This window comes from Rhincodon typus, chromosome 6, assembly GCF_021869965.1.
Source record: "Rhincodon typus isolate 14 chromosome 6, sRhiTyp1.1, whole genome shotgun sequence".
NCBI lineage: Eukaryota > Metazoa > Chordata > Chondrichthyes > Orectolobiformes > Rhincodontidae > Rhincodon > Rhincodon typus.
This window is the reverse complement of record NC_063337.1, coordinates 59,541,390-59,566,928: the sequence shown is the minus strand read 5'-3', so window position 1 is coordinate 59,566,928 and position 25,539 is coordinate 59,541,390. Positions and strand designations below refer to the sequence as shown.

The 25,539-nt window shown below is 42.0% G+C and overlaps 1 protein-coding gene and 1 pseudogene across 4 annotated transcripts in view; both read left to right on the top strand.

Moving 5' to 3' along the window:
* The first annotated feature begins 2,705 nt into the window (after positions 1–2,705).
* On the top strand, positions 2,706–2,823 carry LOC125483431 (annotated as a pseudogene).
* Positions 2,824–5,519: 2,696 nt separating this feature from the next.
* The window catches only part of LOC109915161 (NADPH oxidase 4), a 177,469-nt gene continuing 157,449 nt past the window's right edge, over positions 5,520–25,539 (top strand). For 3 of the 4 annotated variants that reach the window (XM_048598336.1, XM_048598335.1, XM_048598334.1), the window contains exons 1-2: positions 5,520–6,216; positions 6,506–6,601. In XM_048598336.1, the coding sequence (XP_048454293.1) occupies positions 6,138–6,216; positions 6,506–6,601 (175 nt within the window). In that variant the 5' untranslated portion in view covers positions 5,520–6,137. Of the gene's footprint in view, positions 6,343–6,505; positions 6,602–25,539 lie in introns of all 4 variants that reach the window. The other variant, XM_048598337.1, reaches the window with a different exon arrangement.

The window sequence follows — 25,539 nt, the reverse complement described above, 5'->3', positions numbered from 1 at the left end:
AAGTTTCAAAATCTCCCCTCCCCCCACCGCATCCCAAAACCAGTCCAACTCGTCCCTGCCTCCCTAACCTGTTCTTCCTCCCACCTATCCCCTCCTCCCACCTCAAGCCGCACCTCCATCTCCTACCGACCAACCTCATCCCGCCCCCTTGACCTGTCCATCCTCCCTGGACTGACCTATCCCCTTCCTAACTCCCTACCTACACTCACCTTTCCTGGCCCCATCACCGCCTCTTCGACCTGTTTGTTTCCTCTCCACCTATCCTCTCCTCTATCCCTCTTCTATCCGCCTCCCACTCTCTCCCTATTTATTTCAAAACCCCCTTCCCCTCCCCCTTTTCTGATGAAGGGTCTAGGCCCGAAACGTCAGCCTCTCTGCTCCTATGCTGCTGCTTGGCCTGCTGTGTTCATCCAGCCCTGCACCTTGTTGTCTCGGATTCTCCAGCATCTGCAGTTCCTACTATCTCAGACTAGAGATAATACAGTTTTAACAAATGGCATTTTTTCTTTGTTAACTCTGTAGATTGGATAACTTGGATAATTGTAGCTGCAAATAGTCATGCATGCAATGTTATTTTCTGAAAAGTGGGATGTTTGAATAGTATTTGCATAATATTCTACCACAACCTTTGCTGTAACTTGCTTTCACTTTTGTTTGTGGCAGCCATTAAACTAATTACTTGAAGTGGGTTGAATCTAAAAGAAGATTCTTCTATTGAAGATAGAAGGATGTATTTGATTTTGGACTTCAATAATTGACTTTTTTTGGGCCTGCCAAAGTAAAGAAAGAGAGTTGCAGAGAACTGGAGTCTTTAAATTTGCAGACATGACTAACTTCCTGTTTGAGACATCAGCCCACTGCTGCAAACTGTCCTGGCCTACAATCTGGATTGGGTGTGGAGCTTCCACTTATGCTGCTAATTGGGTACGATCCCATTTATTGGTCATCTGACACCTCATTCATTGAGATTAGTGGGTCACTCACTCTCTGTTTCACCTCCTCATTCTGCTGAAATCTAGCTCTATGCTAATCAAAATTGGCTAGGAGTAAATCCTAAGGATTTCCTGGTTTGCATGAGTCAGTTTCATTACTTCAGTTGAGAAGGACTTCATTCTAGGTTCTTAAAAGAAGTGGCCAATGTAATCATAGCCATTCAACTCCCAAAATTCTCTAGATTCAGGAAAGGTTCCTTCAGACTGGAAAATATCAGATATAACCCTTTAATTCAAGATGGATGAGAGACAGAAAACAGGAAATTATAGGCCAACCAACTTAGTTGTGAGGGGGGTGTTGGACTCAATCAGTAAAGAGATTACAGCAGCTCCCTTAGAAAAACTCAAGGTAATCAAGAAGAGTGCATGGTTTCCTGAAAGGAAAATAATTTAAAGTTAATTTAATGGAATTCTTTAAAGAAATAGTATGTTGGGCTCTTATGGTGCAGTGGTAGTGTTCTTACCCCTTGATTGGGAGGCCCAGGATCAAGTCCCATCTGCTCCAGAGGTGCGTAATAACATTTCTGAACAGGTTGGTTAGGAAAAATAGGTTTAGAAAAAAAAAAAAAAAAAAAAAAAAGGACTAATGTGTTGGGCTGTTGAAGTTCAATGGTCATGTCCCTATCCCTGAGCCTAGAGTCTTGGGTTCAATCCCTACTTGCTGCAGAAGTGTGTAACAGCATCTCAGAACATGTTTAGAAATATCTATGGGCTTTACAATTCAGATGTAGAGTACAAAAGCGTAAAGTAGTAGTGCAGGGCTTTTAAGTGTAGTGGTAGTGTCCCTACCCTTTAGGCGGGAGGACTTGGGTTCAAGTCCCACCATTTCCTGAGGAGGGTAAATAACATCTGTGAACAGGCTGAATTGAAAAGATACCTACTACTTAGAAGGACAAAGGCAGCAAATACACAGAACACCACCACTTGCAGGTTCCCCTCCAAGCCACCTGCCAACTTGAGCTGGATACATAGCAATGTTACATCCTATCTAGTGCTGAGGGAACACCATTATTACATGGACTGCATCAGTTTAGGAGGCAGCTCACCAGTACCTTACTCAAGAACACCTAGAAGCGGACACTAAGTATTGGCCTTGCCAAAGATGCCCAAAGCTCGAAATTGAACGTTAAATAAAGTAGTATAAGGGCTCTTGCGGTGCAGTGGTAGTGTACCTACCTCTGAGCAGGAGGCCCAGATTCAAATTCCACCTGCTCCAGAGGTGTGTAATAATATCTCTGAACAAGTTAATTTGAGATATATATCATTAAACTAAGAGCCCTGGTTCTAGACTCCTCTCCCTTCGGGGACATCCTTCCTGCATCTAGCATGTAATCAAGAAGGCTAATGGGATGCTATCCTTCATAATGAGAGGAATTGAATATAAACATAAGAATGAAATGCTTCATTTATTCAGGGCATTGGTGAGACCAAATCTCAAATACTGTGTGTTTTAGCCTCCTTATTTAAGGAAGGATGTAAATACATTAGATGTAGTTCTATGATTCAATAAATGGTTTGTTTTATAAGGATAAGTTGGCCAGGCTAACTTGTCTCCCTTGGAGTTTAGAAAAGTAAGGGGTGACTTGATTGAAGTTATAAGATCATGAATGATCTTGACAAGGTGATGTGGAAAGAAAGCTACCTCTTATGGGAAAGTTCAGGGGCATTGTTATAAAATTAGGAGTCTCCTTTTTGGACAGAGGAATTTTTCTTGCCTATGCCCATACTAGTCTGAAAACACTAGATCTTGTCTGATTTTAGAAGTTAAGCAGACTCAGGCCTGATTAGTATTTGGATGGGAGACTCCTGGAAATACCAGGTGCAATAGGCTTAAAATTTTCAGGGTGACACAGTGGCTAGAACTGCTGCCTCACAGTGTTAGGGATCTGGATCAATTCCACCCTCGGGCGACTGTCTGTCTGGAGTTTGCACATTCTCCCTGTGTCTGCATGGGTTTCCTCCGGGTGCTCCAGTTTCCTCCCACAGTCCAAAGATGTGCAGGGTAGGTGGATTGGCCATGTTAAATTGCCCATAGCATCCAGGAATGTTTAGGTCATGTGAGTTAGATATGGGGAAAATGCAGGGGTAGGGGAGTGAGTCAGGGTGGGATGCTCTTCAGAGGGGTGGTGTGGACTTGTTGGGCACAATGGCCTGTTTCCACACTGTAGGGATTCAATGATTTTTCTCAGAGGGTTGTGCAACTTTGGGACTCTGCCTCAAAACGTGGTGGAGATGAGATCATTGAATATTTTAAGACAGAGATCGATAGACCCACATCTCTCTAAAACTTTCCTATTCAGGTACCTGTCCACATGTCTTTTATATATTGTAATTGTGTCTGCTTCCACCAGTTCCTTTGGCAATTCATTCCATATACACACATCTGTGTGAAAAAGCTGTCCCTTAGGTTCCTTTTAAATCTTTCCCCTCTCTACCTATGCCCTCTAGTTTTGGACTCCCCTAGCCTAGGGAAAAAGACCTAGGCTATTCACCTTATCTATGCCCCTCATGATTTTATGAACCTCTATGAAGTCACCTCCTCAACTCCAGGAAAAAAACAGTCCCAACCTATCTAGAGATAGTAAAAACTGTTGGTGTTAGAGTCAGAGATAACACAGTGTGAAGCTGGAGGAACACAGCAGGCCCGGTAGCATCAGAGGAGAAGGAAAATTGACGTTTTGTGTTGGGAACCTTCTTCAGAAATGGGGGGCGGGGAAGGGGGCACAGAAATAATGAGAGAGAAGAAGCGTGGAGCTGAGGAAGGTAGGTGGGATGGTGTTAGGTGAGTGCAGGTAGGGAGTGGTCAGTGAGGCAGCAGGAGCGGATAGGTGGGAGAGGAGATGGACAGGTTGTCAGGTTAAAGAGGTAGGGATGAGAGGGAGGGTTGGTCATGGGATGAGGCCAGGGGTGGGGAGATTTTGAAACTGGTAAAATCCACATTTAGGCCATTGGGCTGTAGGCTCCCCAGGTGGAATACGAGGTGCTGCTCCTCCAGTTTCTGGTGGCATCATTGTGACACTGGAGGATGCCCAGGATGGGCATGTCACCCAGGGACTGGAAGGGGGAGTTGAAATAGTTCGCGACCGGAAGGTGTTGTCGTTTGTCGCGAACAGAGAGCAGGTGCTCTACAAAGTGGTCTCCAAGCCTCCACTTGATCTCACCAATGTAGAGGCGGCCACATTGGGAGCAGCGGATGCAATAGACCACGTTAATGCATGTGAAGGTGAACCGCTGTCTTATGTGGAAAGCCTATCCAGACTCGGTAATGTCTTTGCAAATCTTTTCTGCACCCTTTCCAATTTAATAACATCCTTCCTAAACTGGGGTGAGCAGAATTATATGCAATGCTCCAAAAGTAGCCTCACCCATGTCCTGTACAGCCGCAACATGACATTGTAACTCCTATACTTAATGCTCTGACCAATGAAGGCAAGCATGCCAAAAACCTTCTTCACCACCCTGTCTACCTATGACTCTACTTTCAAGGAACTATGTACCTGACCCCAAGATCTCTCTGTTCAACAAAACTCCAAGGCCCTACTGTTTGCTGTGTGAGTTCTGCCCTGGTTTGTCTTACCAAACTGCGACATCTCACATTTATCTAAATTAACTGTATCTGCTACTCCTTGGCTCATTAGCCCAGCTGATCAAGATTCCATGCTAATTATTTCTCTTTAACTATTTATTTAATTTTATTCTTTCATGAGACATGGATGTCACCAAAGCCAACATTTGTTTGCCATCCTTTTCCCTTGCTGGTAGGACAGTTAATAGTCAATCATGTTGACTATATCTGAAGTCACAAACGTCAGGCAAGCTAGCGATGGCGATGGCAGATTCCCTACACTGAAGGACATTGGTGAATACTCAATAGCAGTTGACTACCAGCAACAGACCAACTTTATATACCAGATTTATTAACTTAAAAATTCTACCAGCTGCCAAGGTGAATTTCAAACCTGTGTCCAAAACACGAGTGTGGAGATCTGGAAAGGTGATGGTCTTGTGATATTATTGCTGGAGTGTTAATCTACAGGACCAGAAAAACGTTCTGGCAAAGTTTTGGAGTTCTGATGAAGGGTCACTCAACCTGAAACGTTAACTGTAAGTTCTCTCCATAGATGCTACTGGACCTGCTGAGCTTTTCCAGCAATTTCTATTTTTGTTGTTAATGTTCTCAGGACCCAGGTTCAAATTCTGCTGCAGTGGATGGAGGAATTTGAATTCAATAAAAATCTGGAATTAAGAGTCTAACAATGAACTATGTCCTTTTGGGAAGGAAACTACCATCCTTACCTGGTCTGGCCTACAGGTGATTCCAGATCCACAGCAATGTGATTGCCTCTTAACTGCCCTCAGGGCCATTTCAGATAGGCAATAAATGCTGGACTAATCAGTGACACCCTGATCCTGTGAATGAATAAAAGAAAGATACTAGTTCAGTGATATTACCACTATCTATCACCTGTCATGATTTATTAATCAGAAATAGTAGTCACATCTGTATTTCCAGGCAGACTGTGTGTCTCCTGAAAAGCAAAATACTGCTGTATACTTGTAGCTCTATTCTGCTATAAGATTATTTTTAATCAACCTGTTATGTGGCACAACGCAAGGATAGGAAGATTTGAAAGCACACCTCCTGGTCGAGACATAAGGACACTACTGCTGCGCCTCAAGATCGCTCACTTATCAGTTTCATTTGGCTTTCTACCTACATGTGATGATGTATTGAGAGTGAAAAATCACCTGCGGGTGACTTCAGACACCGGACGCTCGCGTTTACACCACAATAACGTTAGTGCTATATACGTACTGCATTTCATCTGTTTTTGTGCAGCTATTTTGTCCCCAAATTCAGCTTATTCCAAACACTGTCATGATCTCTTGTATTCTAATTCTCTCAAGCCAGTGATTCTGTTTTGATTCATTTTGGTGATACTTAAAGAAGACCACGTTGATTTGTTTCTTTAGACTGCTGTCTCCACTCCCAACCCCCACGTCAATTCCTCCCCTCACCCCGCCTTTCCGATGCTTCTCGGTTCCTTCCGTTCTGCGCCGCCGTTATTTTACAACTTTTAAAGATGCTATTGAGTGAGTTTCGTCCCGAAGGCAGAAATCGCCGCTTCTGAGCTACGCCAGGAAATGCACCCACAACAAAATCTGGGAGATCAAAGAGAAGCAAGGGGCGGAAGAGCGCCATTGCAGCTCGGAATCTGGGAAGGTATTTAACGCCGTGGAGCCGGGGATCTAAAGCTAGAGAGCAAGGCAAGAATTCACAAATCGCCGTACCATGGCTTTGTCCTGCAGAAGCTGGCTGTCCAACGAGGGCGGAAAACATCTGTTTTTGGTAGGGCTGGCGAGTACAAAAAACGCTCCTCGCTCTGAGAATTACAAAGCATTTTAAAAACTTTCTGAAGTAGGCGAATCGGCAATCTCCAGTGTTCAAATAGCATGGATTGACTTTAAAGCAGCTTTGATCAACATTTTTCTTTCCTCCTTCTCCCTTTCAGCTTTTCTGGTTGTCGGTGAACGTGCTGCTGTTTTGGAAAACCTTTACGCTTTATTACTACGGTACACAGTATTATTACTTGCATCGGATGCTTGGGGTAAGTAGAACAAAAGATCCGTTTCTGTCTATTCGTGGAGAAGTCTGCGAGAAGCTTCGGTGGGGGCAGTGAGACTGACAGATGAGCTTTTCCTTGTGAGCAGTTCCTTGTCTGTTGAACAGGCTGTTTCCGAACAATAGAAAGTCGGTATCATGAACCCTGTCACCTAACATTCAAATATTTTAAACAGTAAAGTTGGCAGTCTCATAATTAGTGCATTAATTGTAAGTTCGATTCATTCTCGTTGGTACAGAAAGTGACCGGAAAGAAAAGGACAGTGGCCTCAAGTTTGTGAATCCTTTTATGTTTGGAGCATGTGTAAAGAACTAGTCGTGGGCTCAAACTCTTGGGGTTACAAAGGAAATAGGCAGGGAGTGTACTAAATGAAGACATTTGGAAATAATTGTCAGTACAATGAACATTGTGATATTCTTTCACAATAGTACGGTTTAAATCACCAACCTCCTGCTGGCTACGTGCAATGCGTGTAAAGAACCAGGAAGAAGTTCTGCAACATGAAAATGTATGTTTTATCCAAATTGGATTTCATTCATGTTGGTGCAAGCCAACTGTGGTCAGGAGAGGTGCAGGGTTTTCAAAGTGTTAACCTGAAACGTGGCCTCTGTTTTCTTCAGACTTGTTTGGGCTAATAAGTTGTGTAATGGGCAATATTGGCTATGTTTTGTTTCTGCTTAAAACTTCAATTCAGACAGATGGTCACTTTCAAAAATGCCTCTTTTGTATATTCATAGATCATAGAATCCCTACAGTGTGGAAACAGGCCTTTTGGCCCAACAGATCCACACCAACCCTTGCAGCATCCCACCCAGACCCATCCTGCTATAACCCACCTAATCTACACATCCCTCAGCACTATGGGCAATTTAGCATGGCCAATCCACCTAGCCCTGCACATATTTGGACTGTCGGAAGAAACCAGAGGAAACCTGCACAGACAGGGGGAAAGAATGTCTGTGTGGAGTTTGCACAGTCAGCCATAGGTGGAATCAAACCCAAGTTCCTGGCACTGTGAGGCAGCAATGCTAACCATTGTGCCAACCCTATGTGATAGAAACAGGTCACTAAGTTTTGAAGTTCAATGTTATAACCAAGATTCTGAGATGTCAAAGTGGTTGTATTTTGGGTATTACTATTTTACTTAAACTTACAGATAGCTGGAGGTACAGCACTAAACAAAAGACAAAAAGAATTGTGGATGTTGGAAGTCAGAAAACAAACAAATATCTGGAAAATCTCAGCAGGTCTGGCAGCATCTGTGGAGAGAAAACACTAATGGTGTTTTTGGTCCAGTGACCCCTTCTTCAGAACAGTAGTTGTGTCTCCTTTGTCCCTAGTTTGTCTCCATGAGCGTTATGACAAGATGTTGAAGATACCTATATAAGCAAATGAAAATTAGACTGGTTTCTGGAGCTAACATCCACAAGATCTCTAACAGTCTCCTGCAATGACAGCTTTTGTATTCTCTAGTTTCCTCTGCCAATTGGTTAGTATCTTGAATATGTCAATGTATTTCTTACTGATGTGGTTGGGAAAAAGGGTGACTATTTCTAAGAATGGGAAAATTTTTCCTGTTGCATTAAACCAGCTTGCAAAAACACATTTTAGTCTGTGTTAAATAAATTGGTGAATTTTGTTTAATTAGAGTGCTTAAATGAAATTGACAAAAAGTATCAAGTCATTTTTTGAAGAAAAAAAGTTTAAAAATGTCCAAGGATAAAATCATATTTAAACATTCTGGCTAGAAAGTCAACACCTGATTTAATCTTTCATGCTGAATACTTTCAGCATCTTTGAGAAACTGTCCCACTTTTGGTCTCCTTGTATATAAAAGTTAGTGGTGCTGATTTTTAGTGTTAATATTTTGATTTGTTTAATACAGCAGCAACACTACTGCTTCAGAAATAAAAGTAAACTAATCAGATTATTTTGGTTATTTATTAGAAATGATTTGGAAGAATCTGAGCAAGGAGCCATAACCTTAAGTTTTATGTTAGGTTACATAGGGGTGGATTCAGGAAATACTTCTCTGGTGGGGGTGTTATCTACAATTCTCTCTGGGAAGAAGCTTTAAAAAAAAAATTAACTGCCGGTATGGTTTGGTGCTGCTTTGTTGGGGTTCATACTCCTGTACCTTGGTATTTTCATTGTGTTAAAGCTGCTAATGTAAGTGCAAGTTACTGTTACTCAGCAGATTCCTGTCATTTAAGCAAACAAAGATATATGGGACATGGACAAGTAAGTGGGTTGAGTCAGAGACAGTAGGAACTGCAGGTGCCAGAGAATCTGAGACAAGGTGCAGAGCTGGAAACACCAGCTCTGTACCTTGTTGTCTCTGTAAATGGGTGGAGTTTGATTGCCTTATTTAAATAGATCATTGATAATTATCTTTTCAGAACATAGGTATTGGGAGACTGTCAGTCAACCCTGTTCCACTATTTACTTATATCATGTTTAATCTGTATCCCAGCTTCTGCTCCCTATATTTCAGAACTACCATTAGTTTTAAGTCCTTTTTCAGTTTTTGCCTGATATGGTCACATTCTGCAGAAATGTTTTTGAAACGATTGAATGCCTTAGTTTCCTTTTTTTATGCTGATCTATCAGGGGTATTTTAATTGAAGAAAACTGCCTGCAAACTTCAGCTGTTCCTAAATGGTGATACTGGTGCTATAGTAGCCCATCAGTATTGAAAGTGGCATTTGTTGTTCTTCCTATTTTCTGCATGGCTTGTGTTTTGTATCATGTCTGGGAACAGAAACATCATGGATCTGGAATGTGTGTACAGGAAGCACACAGAATGGATTGATTGTGACACTGCTTAGCGTTTAACACTGATTTTTGAATTGACCTGTTAGGACTGTTACACACCCCTGGAGCCTGTACAACTTGAACCTGGGCCTCCTACTTCAGAGGTAGGGACAACTGTGGCTGCTCATAAAAGCACCCTCCCTGCCCAGACTGGCCCTATTAGTGCCCTCTCAAATACACTTGGCTGAGCATAGGTTTGGCTACTCGAGTCCCTTACCACCAACAATATTTAAAAGTCTTTGCTTGAGACTTTCAAATTAGATGCTTCTGACTGCTCAAGCTTGGTTTGAACACCTGTAAGCACAAAGCTTTCTATCACTTATGAAATCTATAGTTGTAGTCCTTCAGGCAAACCAACACACCAAGCATTTGTGTGCACAATCAGTATGTGCCAACAGGGCTCCTGTTGCCTTACCAGACTCTAATCTAGTACTCAGACAAGTTGTCACAGATGGCATCCTTGTCCCTTGGCTAGGCTGCAACCTCCTGGTGTGCAGTGACTTACCAGATGTTGATCATCTAGCCACTCAACTCCTCACCATCCTAGTATAAGCGACAGTGCATCCCAGTCAAAAGCCTGCTTTTGTTTAGGCCTGCTTTGTGGCTGAGGCTGCGTTGGCTGACCAGGTGGCAGTTCCTGGATACCTTAAAGCATTGAAGACTAGGATGTTTAGAGTCAGGGAAGCAATGGATGTGGAGTTGTAAGAAACAATTCCATTGTCATTGAGGTAACAAGGAGTAGAGCTGGATGAACACAGCAGGCCAAGCAGCATCAGAGGAGCAGGCTGACTTTTCGGGCCTAGACCCTCCTTCAGAAGGCCTGCTGTGTTCATCCAGCTCTACCCCTTGTTATTTGAATCAGTCTGTCTATTCCCATTCAGTTTGCAGTGCATGCCTTAAAGGGCCTCTTGGCCATCTACAGAGACATGATATTTCTCAGCCTTTCCTGACTGAAGGCCTCCCAAGAGCACGGAGCTTAGACAGCTCGAGGACCTGCTACAGCCAGAAATGCACCCTCAGGTATTCAGCTGCAGACTGAAATTAGAAATGTAAGCTAGCTTTAAACATGAGCAAGCCATACATGCACTTAGATCTCTGAGTGCGCAGCCAGTCAGCTCTGTTCTGTAGAATTGGAAAGCATGCTGCAATCTTGGAGATGAGCAAGCATCAAAGTTTATATACTGATTGGTAAAGGGACAAAAGACATCCACAAACAATCCCTCTGAAATAACTCCACAAAGGCCAGTATCCTGTCACCAAGTCACCCATTATTTACAGCCCCAATCAGGGAACTCATTCTATGAGGTCCACCTGGCTGACCACATTCCAATCACTGCATCCCTTCCTGTCTAAGTCCTGGGGCATAGGCCTGTTCTTTTCCTAGGGTGTTTCTGCACCAGATCGGGTTCTTCCAATTTTGCCTCGGATACTTGCAGCATGTACCGGATCGTGGCCTGCCTCTTGCGTCTCGGAAGAAATTAATCTACTTTTGGTGGTAACAGTGTTGAGGCTGTGACATCTATGTCCATATCATTCGGAGGTTTGTTCGACACTAAGCAAAGATGGAGAACCCATGGGTTCTGACAGTATTGCTGCATGTTCTGAGGGGTTGAGGTTGTAGCTTTCATGTAGACCACATGTTTGGTTATGACTGTCTCTTCTACTTGGACAGTGTATGTCATGGGACCTGACCTCCTGTCAGCCGTGCCAGTTACCCATACAGGACCATTCCTGTGGTTCTAGCACCAAATTTTGGTCACTCACCTGCCTCTCTCACTTAGAGGAATCTTGCTTCCAGCATTGGTGTTCCTGATGCTGTTTCACACCCCTAGCCCCGTGCTCTCTCCAGGTCCAGGAAGTTCAGGTTTAACCTGGTGCGGAGTCTTTCCCCCATCAACAACTCTTCTGGAGCTGTCCTTCTAGTGGCGTAAGGGATGGTCCAACAAACAGGAACAGGGATAGTTTGGTGTTGAGTGAAGCTGCAGGCTGTTTCCTTAAGCTTGCCTTCAAAATTTGGACTGCTGTTTCCACCTGGCTGTTGGGATGGAATGTACAGAACTATCCTTACATGGCACACGCTATTCGACTTTAGGAAATACTCAAACTTCCTGCTGATAAATGATGGCATGCTGTCTGTGACCAACATCTCAGATGGTGTACTGCAAAAGATGCTTGCAGCTTTTCAATTGCCATCCCCATGTTTGACAAATGATCTCTATGCACATCCAGCCACTTTGAGTGGGTGTCCACAGTGACTAAGAACATCGAGCCCACAAAAAGGACTTGCATACTCAAGGTGTAATGGAGTCTAGGTTTACCTGGTCATTGCCACAAATTTGGTGGAGCTGCTGGCAGTAATTTCTGTCCTTGTTGGCACTCTGGGCACTGCTGCACCAACATGTCAGCATCCAATCCTGGCCAATAGACAATGTTTCACCAACATCTTCATTTTAGAAGCCCTTGGATGACAGTGGTGGAGTTCAGCCAGTATCTGGCAACTGCCTTTGCTTGAGACCTTCACACTTGCTCCCCATAATAATAAGCCAACCTCTACAGTGATTATGGCCTCATCAGGTCCAGAAAGGTTTCAATTCTGGTTGTGATGACCCCTTTCTCCCCCATTACCACCAGTTATTTTAGTTCTGCCTGGACCTGATCTTTGTGTCCACAGCCTGATATTGTCAGCAGTGACTGGAAGGGTGTCCAGAAAGTTTAAAACCAGAACAGACTCTTCTAGTGGTGGTACAACCAGTGGTGTATCTGACAGTAGGTGGTGGCTCAAGGCATCTGCATTTGCCACGTGGCCTCCCAGATAGTTTTACAACTTGTAATCTTGATGCACTCAGAATGAGAATCTTCCACTGAATTTTGACCTGAAGCTTTGGGCAGCATAGCCCTCTGCTCTTTAATTAGCCCTAGCAGGGGTTTGTGGTCTGTTACTATGAGAAATTTACACTTGTAAAGGTATTGGTGGAATGTTTTCACACCAAGATAACTGCCAAACCTTCGTTCTTTATCAGGGCATATTTTCATTCAGCCTCAGCTGAAGTCCAGGAGGCTTGTGTTATTGGGTGCTGCTCTCTGCTGGGGTGCCAGTGAGCCAACACTACTCCAATACTATACGGGGAGGCATTGCATGTCAGTACCACATCTTGCTTGGGATCATAATGTGCCAATACTTTAGATGATAGCTGCTTCTCTTCCCAGAGGGCTAGTTCTTGGCTATGAGACACTTTCCAAGGCTGACCCATTTTCAGAGGCGGACACATGGGTGCCAAGATGGAAGTCAATTTACTTACGAATTTTCCATAATTCACCAACCCAAGGAAAGACCTAGGCACCAGAACAGATGTGGGATCTGGGGCACCTTTGATCACCCTCAATTTATCATCCAACAGATGCAACCTGGTCCATAAGACTCTTGTAGGCCACTTGGGGTGCCTGGAACACAGACTTTTCCATTCTAAGGCTTACACCGCTTGGAGAAACATTTAAGCACTATGTCAAAGTTGTCTAAATGCTCTTGTGGTCTTCGCAGTTGTTAGCTGATCATCCAGATAATTGGCAACCTGGAGTAGACCTTGTAAAATGTTCTCCATTGTCTGCTGGAAATGGCACAGGTTGATTATACCCCAGAAGGCAGACTCATTGGTACAAACCCTTATGGTATTAATTGCAATATCCCTCTGGAAGTCCTCATCTAATCGCAGTTGCAGGTACGTACAGCTCATGTCCAGCTTAATGAAGGACAGCCTTCATGTGTGTCCTCTTGGTGGGGATTGGGTATTTATCCAGCTGCGAAAAGCAGTTTACCATTTGTTTAAACTCCCCACAAAGGAACTGACCTATCAGGCTTCAAAATTGGTACAACCATTGCTGCTCTTTCTGCAAACTCTACTGGTTTGATGATTCCTTTGCTTTCTGCCTGTACTTTTGCATGTAAGGCACTGGGCAGACCTTGCAGAATCATGAAATTGCTTCTTGGTCAAGATGTAAAGTGGCCTTGGTCCCTTTGATAGTCCCTAGACCTTCCTGAAAAATATCTGGGTATTTAATTAGGACTTCACTCAGGCAGCCACTTTCTAATCAAAAAGTGTTGAGCCAATCAAGTTGTATCTTTCTCAACCAATTTTGCCCCATCAAGCTTGGGCCCAAGCCTTTTACTACAATCAATGGTAATTGAACCAGCTGCTTCTGATAAGAGAAGAGAACCAAAGGTATACCCTTAATCTGTAAGAGTTCCCCTATATAGGTTCTCAATCTAGCTAAGGACCTACACAAACATAAGGGTTGGCAACTGGACTGAATTTTGGTAAAGACTGTTTCTGCAATCACTGATACAGCTGCACAGGTATCAACCTCCATTAGAATCAAGTGACCATTTAACCAGATATTTATTGATTGGTACTGATTTAGATGTTGTCAAGCAATTTAACTGATCCAGACTAGATGTAGGTGGACTTTCCAGGGCTTGCACTCTCCTGGTATCAGCCTATGAGTTCTGTTATTCAATTCAGACCTAGTGGGACTTTTTTGCTGTCTCAAGTCCACATACCAGCAATGACTACTGGTCCAGCAGGCCATTGATCCTTACAAATTTTAAGCCATTTGTCCAAGGCTTGGTTTTGTTTTAGGGTTTTGCTATGGGCTGATCTAGGGTTTCCTCTATTCAGGATATGCCCTGAGTGAGGCTATGCAATTGCCTTCACTCAAGTGATGGCTTCTAAGCTCAGTGGGCCTTACAAGGATGCCCACTTCCATCAGAATACTGTAACACATGAGCTCAGCTTGCAGCATTTAATGATAAAGCCAGTTGTAGTGACAGGCTTCAACTTGTAGGTACTTTTGCATGGTTACAACATTAATCCCACATATTAAATAGTCTCTCAGCATCTCATTTAGGGCTAAACCAAACTCCCACACCTCTGCCAGTCAGCTTAACCTCAAAAATCATGACAGATTCCCCTAGTTCTCATGTTGAGAAATAAAACCAATAGCATCTCCAATTTAGAAGAAACTTGGGGTCATAACATTCCTTAGCTAAATCTGTCAAGACTTGAAAGGTTTCAGTATCTGGTGCCTCAGGGAACATTACACTCCTAATAACAGCCAAAGCTGCAGGTCCACAAGCCATCAGGAGAATTATGCATTGCTTTTCATCTGCCCAAGTGTCATTTGCCCAGAAAAATTAATGCATTATTTTCACATAGCAGGCCCAGTCTTCAGCAGTCTCAAATGAGTCAAGTTTCCAAAATGGCAGCATGATACCAGAAATGCTTACCTGTTGTGAGCAAATTTCTTCAGGGCCATGTTTTTCTCTGTTGCCCCTGAAATAACTCCATGAAGGCCAGTATCAAGTACCCTTTTATTTACACATACAAAGTACATGACACTGACTCAGCTAGCTTAGAGCCTACTCCTAGAGTAGACAGAACCCCTGACACTCCTATTTATATTTGTCAGCCAGGACTCCCTGACTGGGGCTGTTAATGTTGTCCAATCAGGGAAATTATTCTAAGGCTCACCTGACTGACCTCATTCCAATCACTACACCTTCTACCACCAATGCTTAGTAGCAGTGAGTGCATGTTGCAGATGGTACTGCATAAATTCAGCTCAGCAGCATCTTGCAAACCTATGACCACTACCACCTAGAAGAAGAACAGCAAATATTTGGGAACACCACTTGCAAGTTACCCTCCAATCCACCCACCATCCTAACTTGGAAATATATCACCATTCCTTCAATGTCACTGTACCAAAATCGAGGAACTCCCTCCCCAACCCCTGAACTCCTGGCCTCAATGTAATCCCTTGGTCCAGTCTCTCAGTGGCCTGTGTCGTATCAGCATCCGAGGTGGCTGGCGGTAAGAGCAGGGCCCAGCACCTACTGATCAGAGGCTGCAAGTGGGTCCTGCCCAGCCATGTTCTGTAGGCAGCAGGAGGAGAGTGGAGGCGGCAGCTTCAGCAGTAGCGATGGCATCGCAGCCTATCACAGGAAGAGCGCATGATGAGGGAGAACCCCAGAATCTGTGGCTGCGGCATTGCGAACAGGCGGTTGGGATCTCCCAAAGAGTGAGCTGAGCAGAGGAGGGCTGCAGCATGGCGAAGCAATCAAGAAAGACTGTTGAATTTTTAACTTTATTCCTTTTCTTTTAAATTTTTCTAGTTTATGTTAAGAAGGACTTTAATGTTAACTATTACCTTTTATTTCTTTTTTCTACTTTTTCTATGAAGGTCTATAATGCTTAACTTTTTAATTTTGTTTCTCTCGTTTACTTTTTTGTACCTAGGTACCTTTGTACCTAAGATGGCGCTGTGTGTGGTGACATTAGACACTTTTCACTGTACCTCTGTACTTGAGTATGTGTGATGATAAAATCTAAATCAAACAAATGTGGATGTACGCCACATGGACTGCAGAAACTCAAGAACGCAGCTCACCGCCACCTTCTCAAGGGCAACTGCTATTGACAGGAAATGTTGGTCCAGCCAGCAATACCCGCCTCTCATGAGTGAATTTAAAAAAATCACACACCATGATTTCCACGCACACACAAACTGGCCCTATCCAACTTACACCCTAAAGTGTTCACAACTGGCACACACATACAAATTGAATTTTGTGCTCGTTTTCTAATATTTTGGCTTGGAAGAAGAGGGCAAGCCACGTGCTACATAGCACTAGTCATCTTGGAGCAGAGACTTCCAATTAACCCATTTTCACAGAATCACTGAATTATGATTTGCCATTCGGCTTATCATGTCTGCACTGGCTCTGAGCATTTTCATTTAGTGTCAATCTGCTGTGTCTTTCTGTAGTCCTAGTTTGTGAAGACTGGTAGTTATTCTGAAATATCTATAAATATTAATATTAAATTATTTTTAACAGTAATAGAATTGCTGTTAAATTAAACTTCCTCTCAGTTTCATTATAATGATTGGAACCAGACAGAAACACCACCTATTTTATGGAGTTCTGTGCATCTAAATTTTCATTTGTGGATTCTCATTTAAAAGAGGAAGGTGACAAGTAAGTTGATGCATCTCTTTGATACCTGTATTGTTTTTCAACTAATTACAATTAATGCAGGCATTTCTCCCATCTATTCAATCTGTGTAATGTCCGGGAACAGTTATAAACAGAGCAATTAGGAAACAATTCACATCCAGCATTGATGCCAGTTATTTTACAGTGAAGAATACAAATGACCATTGTATTGCCTCTTCAAAATAAATGTGATTCAGATAAACATTACATTAATATTTTTTCTATTTTAAGCTATGTTTGTTAAAAAGGAGTTATTCATCTCATTGTCAACAGGTTTGTCCTATAGGTTCCAGGTTTGTTGTGCATCCCACATGTCAAGAGGGTCCATGCGAGTGACAGGTGGAAAAAGTCAGAAGACCGGGAGATGGTTAAAATGGCATGATGTTTGGAGTAATTTGGTAGATAGAGGATGCATTTGTGCTAAGTGACTGGGCGTTTTGGATTGAAGATGACATTTCTATGATATGATGTTTCTAACTAAGGTTATTTTTCTGTTCCAAGCATTGGCAAGCTTGTTTTTCCAAATAACAACCACAATCTTATTTGGAGATTGAAACAATGTAGTGTGCTTCTTGCATTTTCAGAATATTTTAATGTTTTAATGTTTTTGCACTTTTTTTTCTACTGTCTGGCTTGCGTAGTTTTTAAAAAAATTATGAACCTTATTCTCTGCTTTTGCTGCAATAATTTTGAGAAGTACGGGTTATCAGAGGTGGGGAAAATGCTTACTCCAATGACTAATTGTTTCTGGGACATCTAGGCCAAATACATCTCCTTAGACTGCACAACCCAAATTCAGCTTGTAGTGCCACAACTTTGGGAGCAGTGGAATACTTCATACAAAACGGTCAATGGTATTGAATGAACCAAAACAGAATTCGTTGGATAGATTTAGTCCCTGTTGTGACTTTCTTTCACAGAGTTCTCAAATTTATCAATGTCCAACTTGTGAACGTGATCCTATACAAGGGTGTAATTTTAAAGATCTGATGTATGAGCTTTTCCTGAATTTATGAACATTTTCTTCATATTGTCTTGGATTATGTTCTGCCTTGCATGCACATCGACTGGCGAATGGACTCTGGAACCAAACCCCGCTCACAATCCGGGGACTGTCAGTACCACAGATTTCGGTGATTGTTGGCTCTGGGAAGGGGTGTATGGTGCTGGTGCACACTGCAACCTCTGGCAGGGCACTGAGTTACACATTGCAGCCTAAGATTTCCATGCTAATGTCTGCATGCCTAATGTCTAGAAGTTGCACTCACTTTCAGAGGGGCAACGGTGATGAGCACTGACATTTTGTTGTCAACCTCTTGACTGTGCAGCATCTGGGCCAAGTCTCTCGTGACAAGATAAGGATATTGCTGAGTGGGTACCAACTATTTTAGACAGGGTAGAGAACAGCCAGAAGTTATGATTGATATTGAAATTAACAGCATGGGGAGGAATAGATTTGCAGCCTTGCACAGAAGTTAGGACACGAAATTAAAACACAAAAGAACCGCAAAGGTAGTCATCCTGATGTTGGAATAGGCAAATAAAGGAGGTAAATTCACGTGGAAAAATTAACGAAAAAGATTCAAATTTCCAGGAGACAGATCAACTGAAAGGACAAGAGTAATTAGTATAGGGGATGTGAAGTTCGTTGAGGAAAACTAGCACCAATGTTTCTTCTGGGAGAATAAGTAAATACTCTTGTTCACTATATCAAAATAATATGGCAGAACATGGAAAAAAGAGTAAGATAATGAAGCAAAAGGGGAAAAGATAAGAAGGATCAGAAAATTCTTTACACCAGTTTATAAAGACTAGATGTAAATGAATAAGATTCACAGTCAGATTGATTTGAATTGCATGCATGTAAAGACTCCAAGGATATTATGTAAAATTGGTGAATCCAAGGAAGCATTGAGAATGATATCATGTTAACAGAAAGTTATTGCTGATCTGAACACCAAACACTCTTGGTTTTTGTCAGAGGAATAGTATAGGAAAAAGGAAGTGTGGCTACATTAATCAATGATTGATTTCCATTTCAGTGGTAGAATTTTGGAATATTGTAGAAGATGGTAAAACAGCTGAATTTAGTTAGCATTTGGGAAGAAGAAAATAATTTTCTCCATTTGAAATTTATTATAGACCACTACAGTCAAAATAAATTAAACAAAAATAAACAAACACAAATTAAAAGATAAGTGCACAAATAACAAGGTCGTCATAATGGTTGACTTCAATTTTCCAAAGTTAGCCTAAGATAAAAATAAAGTGAGTGTTAAAGAAGAGGATGGCTGTCTACAATTTGTCTAGCATGTTGCTGTGGTTAAATTGATTTTGTCATGCAAGGGAGGACACACTAATTTAATGCCAGAAAATGAAATGGAGCAAGTAGGTAATGTAAGGGCTGGGGAATATATTTGAAATAGTGCTTGTAACATAAATAGGTCAAGTATGAAAGAAAAAAGTCAATTGTATTAAGTAATATATTACTGTATTAAACCTCTTCATAATTTCCAAAACTTATTTTTGAACTTCCTTTTTCAGGAAAAAGGAATGAGTTACCCAATAACTTTTGATAGTTGTGTCTCTTATATCTGTGGTCTAAATGTTGCATGCCATCATGCTGTGCCTGTGCAGGAATGTTGCCTGCAAATCACCCATCACCTTTCAGCTAAATGGACTCTGTTGCCACTGGGAGTTGATTAATCGAATCCAACATTTTAAAATCTCCTGATTTTGCTTCTCATAACTTCCAGGAGATTGAACCTGAATCCAGCTGTCTCCTGGCCAGTCTGGTAGGATGGCAGCCCTCTGAGTGTGAACATAAGAACTCTTAAAACTAATGTTGCATCAGGATCCTGGTCTGATTCCAGTGTTCCTGCATGTATGTGTACAAATCATTGACGCTGGCAGAACAGGTTTAGAGAGCAGTCAATGCAGCATGCAGGATCCCAGGCTTAATAGAGTACAAGAGCAAGGAAGTCATGTTAAACTTGTATAGAACATTGTTTGGCTTCAACTGTAATATTACATCCAGTTCTGAGCACCACCATTTAGGGAGGATGTGATAGCATTAGAAAAATTGCAGAAAAGATTTGCGGGAATAGATTTATGGAAGAGCAAGTGCAGTTTTCTGGATAGTTTGGAGAAGCTAAGATTGTTCTCCTCGGAAGAACAAACGGAGGAACTTTGATATTGGTATTCAAAGTCATGAGGGCTCTGGACAGCGTGGAACTGTTCTCATTGTTGAGAAATGAAGAACAAGAAGTTACAGGTGTAAGCGAATTGGCAAAAAAGAAGTGATTATGGCATAAGGAAAAACCTTTCCACACATCAAATAGTTAGGATTTGGAATGCACTGCACAAAAGTGTGGTGGAGACAGATTCAATTGTTGTGCTTGGTTAGAGTATTAACTGAATAAGAAATTATGCAGGATCATGCAGGCTGACAGACGAGGGGCACCAGTTAAACTACATCATTGGCGAGTCAGCATAGACATGAGGGGCTGAATATGGTGTGACCATTCTGTGATTCTGTGATAATAACTTCCTTTTGAGAAATTCAGCATGTCAGTCTGCCCGCTCTATTACGAAACACTGAAGCTGGATAGTACTGCCAAGAAAACTGAAATTAGGAGAGTAATACACCTGATATGTGGGAGTCTTTTAGAAGCCAATTGACCAGAGTTCAAAGAATAAGGATGGCAAGATTCCGGAACCTTGGATGATGAGATTTTATAAGGTTAGTTAAAAAGAAATAGGAAGTATATGTAGGATTTAGAAAACAGAAATCAAACAAGGCCCTTGAAGAGTCTAAAGGAAGCAGAAAAGAACTTTAAAAAGAAATTAGGAGGGCTCAAGGGGCCATGAAAATTCCTTAGCAATTAGGATTAAGGAGCATCCCAATGCATTTTGTACATTTATTAGGAGGAAGAGGATAAGTAGGGAAAGGGCTGGTCCACTCAAGGTCAAATGAGGGAATTGTATGGGGTTAGAGGAAGTGGGTGATGTCCTTTTAATGAGTACTTCACATTGATATTCACCAAGCAGAAAGACGTAGTTGATAAGATTTTTGAATAGATTTGTAGCTTAGGTTGTGGATGTTGTGGTTGGTTGGCTCACCAAGCTGGTTCGTTGTTCTGCAGACGCTTCAGTACTCTGCTGGGTAACATCATCAGTGCAGTCTCCAATGAAGCACTGTTGTGTTTTCCCGCCTGTTATTCAAACTCTGGTGTCCTGTGCTACAAATCTACTCTAAGATCTTGTCAACTATGTCTTTCTGCTTGGTGAATATCTTAGAGACCTACGGGCGAACACAAACCCACATCAACCCTACGCCAACTACTCACCCGGACCAAAGACCCACTACCCACTATGGACAGGACCAATGTCATATACAAGATTCCCTGCAAAGACTATGACAAACCCTACATTGGTCAAACAAGAAGGAAATTAACCACAAGGGTACGCGGACATCAATTGACAACAAAAAGACGCGACCAATACTCACTCATCTCCATCCACATGGATAAGGAGAGCCACCAATTCGATTGGGACAGCACCAGGATCCTGGGACAGGCACAGCAGAGACAAGCATGGGAATTCCTAGAAGCCTGGTACTCCACTAAGAAAGCCATCAATAAACAAATAGAGCTAGACCTCATATACACTCCATTGCAAAGGAAAACCGGAAGTGAGGTAATCCAGCTCAGTGGACATCAGAGTTTAAATAACAGGCAAGAAAACACAACAGCGCTTCATTGGAGATTGCACTGATGATTTAACCAGCAGGGCAATGAAACGTCTGCAGAACAACGAACCAGCTCGGTGAGCCAACCAACCACAACAGATGTGGTTGATGGTAAGTTTAGAGAGGGGTTTGTGGATACTCTAAGGCATGTCAGTATTAAGAAGGAAGAAGTGTTAGGTGTTCTGAAAAATATTAAGGTAGATTCCCACCAGGCCCTGAGGACTTACCTATCATAGAATACTGAAGGAAGCAAGGGAGGAGAATGCTAAGACCTTGAGACAGTTTTAGCCACAGGTGAGGTACCAGAAGACTGGACAATAGCTATTGTTGTTTCTCTGTTCAAGAAGGGCAACTAGGATAATCCAGGAAATTATCACCCAGTGAGTTTTACATCAGTGGTAGGGCAATTATTGGAGAAGATTCTTAGGGACAGGATTTATTTTGATTTTAGAGAAGAATGGAGTTATTACAGATATTTAACATGGCTTTATGCAGGGGCAATCTTGTCTCATAGACTTGATTTGAGGAAGTGACAGATGATTGAAGGTAAGGTATTGGATGTTGTTTACATGGACGTTGCTGAAGCATTTGACAAGGTCCCTTATTGTGGGCTAGTCCAGTAGATTAAGTCACATGGTATCCAAGCAAGTTGGTTACAAAATTGGCTTGGCCATAGAAGACAGGGGGTGGTTATGGAAGGGGTGTTCTCCGACTGGAGGTCTGTGACCAGTGGTGTTCTGGAAGGAAATTGTGCAGATGACACAAAAAATGTTGGAGTTAGTAATAATGAGGAAGGGTATCAAAAGATGCAGCAGGATATAGACCTGTTGGGAAGCTGGACAGTGAAGTGGTAGATGAAGTTTAATCCAGACAAGTGTGAGGTGAAGCATTTTGGGAGGTCAAATGCAAGAGGAAAGTATACAGTTCATTGGCAGACCCTTAGGAGCATTAATATACAGAGGAATCTTGAGGCATTATGTCCATAGCTCCCTGAAAATGGCAATATAGGTGGATAAATTACTAAAGAAGGCATAACGCATGCTTGGCTTCATCAGTCAGGGAACTGAGCATAAAAGTTGGTAGGTATGCTGTGATGGTATAAGATTTCAGTCACGCCACATTTTAAGTACTATGTGCAGTTCTGATTGCTGCAAAATAAGAAACATATGGAGGCTTTGGAGAGGATGCAAAGGTGGTTTACCAGGATGTTGCCTGGATTCTACTGTATTAGCTGTAAAGAGAAGTTAGACAAACTTGGTTATCTTTGTTAGAGGGTCAGAGGCTGATTGGCAACCTGATGGAAGTATATAAAATTGAGGGGTATGGATAGAACGGATATTTGGAGTTTCTTTCCCAGGGTGGAAATGTCAAATATTAGGCGGCATAGGTTTAAGGTGAGAGGGGAGAAGTTTAAAGGATATGTGTGTGAGGAAAGTTTGTTACACAGAAGGTAGTAGGTGCCTGGACTGCACTGCCAGGAGATGTAGTCGTAGGAGAGGGTAGTGGTGTAGGATGTTTTACAGAATGGAATGCTGTGACTAGTGGTGTTCCACAAGGATCAGTGCTGGGACCTTTGCTGTTCATCATCTACATAAATGATATGGAGGAAAATGTAGCTGGTCTACTTAGTAAGCTTGCGGATGATACAAAGATTGGTGGAGTTGCAGATAGTGAGGAGGATTGTCAGAGGACACAGCAAGATATAGATCAGTTGGAGGCATGGACAGAAGAATGGTGGATGGAGCTTAATCCAGATAGATGGTGAGGTGATGTGTTTTGGAAGGTCAAGTACAAGTGGAAATTATACGGTGAATGGCAGAACCATTAGGGAGTATTGATATGCAGAGGGATGTGTGTGTGCAGGTCCAGCAATCAATGAAGGTGGCATGGTAAAAGGCCAATGGCATGCTTGCCTTCATTGGAAGGGGCATAGAGTATAAGGATAGACAAGTTATGCTGCAGCTTTATAGAACTTTAGTTGGGCCACACTTGGAATATTGTGTACAGTTCTGGTCACCACACTACCGGAAGGATGTGGATGCTTTGGAGAGGGTACATTAAAGGTTCACCAGGATGTTGCCTGGTATGGAGGATTTTCACTATGAAGAAAGAAGAGTGGTGGGAGTGTGGAATGCGCTGCCGGCAGTGGTAGTGGGGTCAGATACTTTAGAGACTTTTAAGTGACTCTTGGATAGGCACATGGAGGATAGTAAAATGTAGGGTATGCAGGGTAGATTGATCTTAGTAGGATAATAGGTCGGCATAACATCATGGGCCGAAGGGCCTGTACTATGCTGTACTGTTTTATGTTCTATGTTGTATAAAGGTTGGTTAGATTGGATTTGTTTTCACTGGAATGCAGAAGGTTGAGGTGTGACCTGAAAGAAGTTTGTAAGATTGAGAATGGCATGGATAGAGTGGAATTTATGAGGCTTTTTCCTAGGGTGGAGGGGTCAATTACTAGGGGACACAGGTTCAACGTGCGAGGGGGGAAGTTTAAAAGAGATGTGCAAGGGACTTTTTTCACACAAAGTGGGTGATTGCCTGGAACACGCTGCCAGAGAAGGTGGTGGAAGCAGACACAATAGCAGCATTCAAGAAGCACCTGGATGAATACGTGAATGGAAGGGAATGCAGGGATATGGATCCTGTTAGTTAAGACAGTTTTAGTGTGGAAGGCAAAATGTGTTGGCACAGGCTTGGAGGGCCAAAAGTCCTGTTCCTGCACTCTATTGTTCTTTGTTCTTGGTAGAAACAGATAAAATAACAAAGATTGAGAGGCACTTAGACAGGCACATGAACAGGCAGAAAATAGATGGATACGGACCATGTTCAGGTAGATGGGATTAGTTTAGAATAGCATCACGGTTGGCACAGACATGTTGGACCAAAGGGTCTGTTCCTGTGCTGTACTGTTCTATTGTCTATTAACACAGTAGTCTGGCAGCATCTATGGAGAAAAACAGATATATTTTTGATTTTTGATTCCAATATCTTGTTTCAGAACTTCATTGCCTGTTTCAGATTTCCAGCATCTGCAGTATTTTCCTTTTAGTTTGAGTGGTACTGCGGTTGTCTCAGTTGAGGAGCCATGGAAAATCATACTTCAGCAGCAACACAGTTCAAACATGTACAGATCCTATCACTTCTCAATAGGGGTTGAATTTGAAAACTTTGTCCTAGATCTGTTGCAGTATTGCAATGAGGTCTAATCATATTTCTTTATAAATATGAATTTGGAATGAAATTGCCAATATAAATGAATGATTTTCAACAATATATGTGCCATTAGATTGTTAGGAAATCCTTATTGGTTGATCTTGCATGATTATTTGCACTTGAAATATCCCACAAAGAAATGGCATGGGCAAGTTCTGCTGCTGTTTTTGTTAATACAAATTAACCTTGAGGCAAAGAGGACTTAGTACTTTGAAAGATTTTATTTTTATACAGCTCTGGGAAATAATTGTTTGTCATAGACAAATTCTTCACTAGTTGTAATGCACTTTCTCCCTGGGTATAGGTAACCTAGTTGACAAGCTTTATAGACTTTTGGATATTTTCTTAGACCATTACGTCTAGAGTTAACCAGAGAGCAGGCTGCACTAACCTTGGTATTGTGCAATGCAGTGGGATTAACTAATGACTTGCGAAGGGTCTAGATGGTTGCATTCATAATATGATTGAATTTTTCATTCAGTTTAAGGGAGAGAAGTTTAGGATCAAGATTAGTAATTTAAATTTAAATAAGCTGGGCCATTATGAGGGAATAAAATCAGAGCTAGCTAAAGTGAACTGGCTGATTAGGATGAGGGATAGGTCAATAAAGATGTGGTGACAGATATTTAAAGAGATTTCAGAGTACATAGCATAGATGCATTCCAAAGAGCAAAGCATATGATTGCACAAAAAAAGGGTGGCAGGTCAGAAGACTGGAAGAATATTTAAAAGAAAACAAAGAGCCCTAAAAGACAATTAAATGGAAAAGATTGGAACAATAAAGAAAGCTATCCAGGAACTAAAAGATGAAAGTGTTTTGTGCATATTTCACAGAACAAGTTTTGTCTGAATGTTAGCTATATAGAAAGTGAGTCTGAGAAACGAATAATACATAATAAGGAAATGCCAGGTGAATTGACCAGGTATTTTGCATTGGACCTCACTGTAGGGTATCCAAGTAACCTCCTAAAATTGCTGTACTGTAGGATAGGGGAAGGATTCAAGAGAATTGCAATCACCAGGGAGCTAGTACTGAGCAAATTGTTGGAGCAGCAGGTTTACAGGTTCTTGGGCCCTGGTGGATTACAT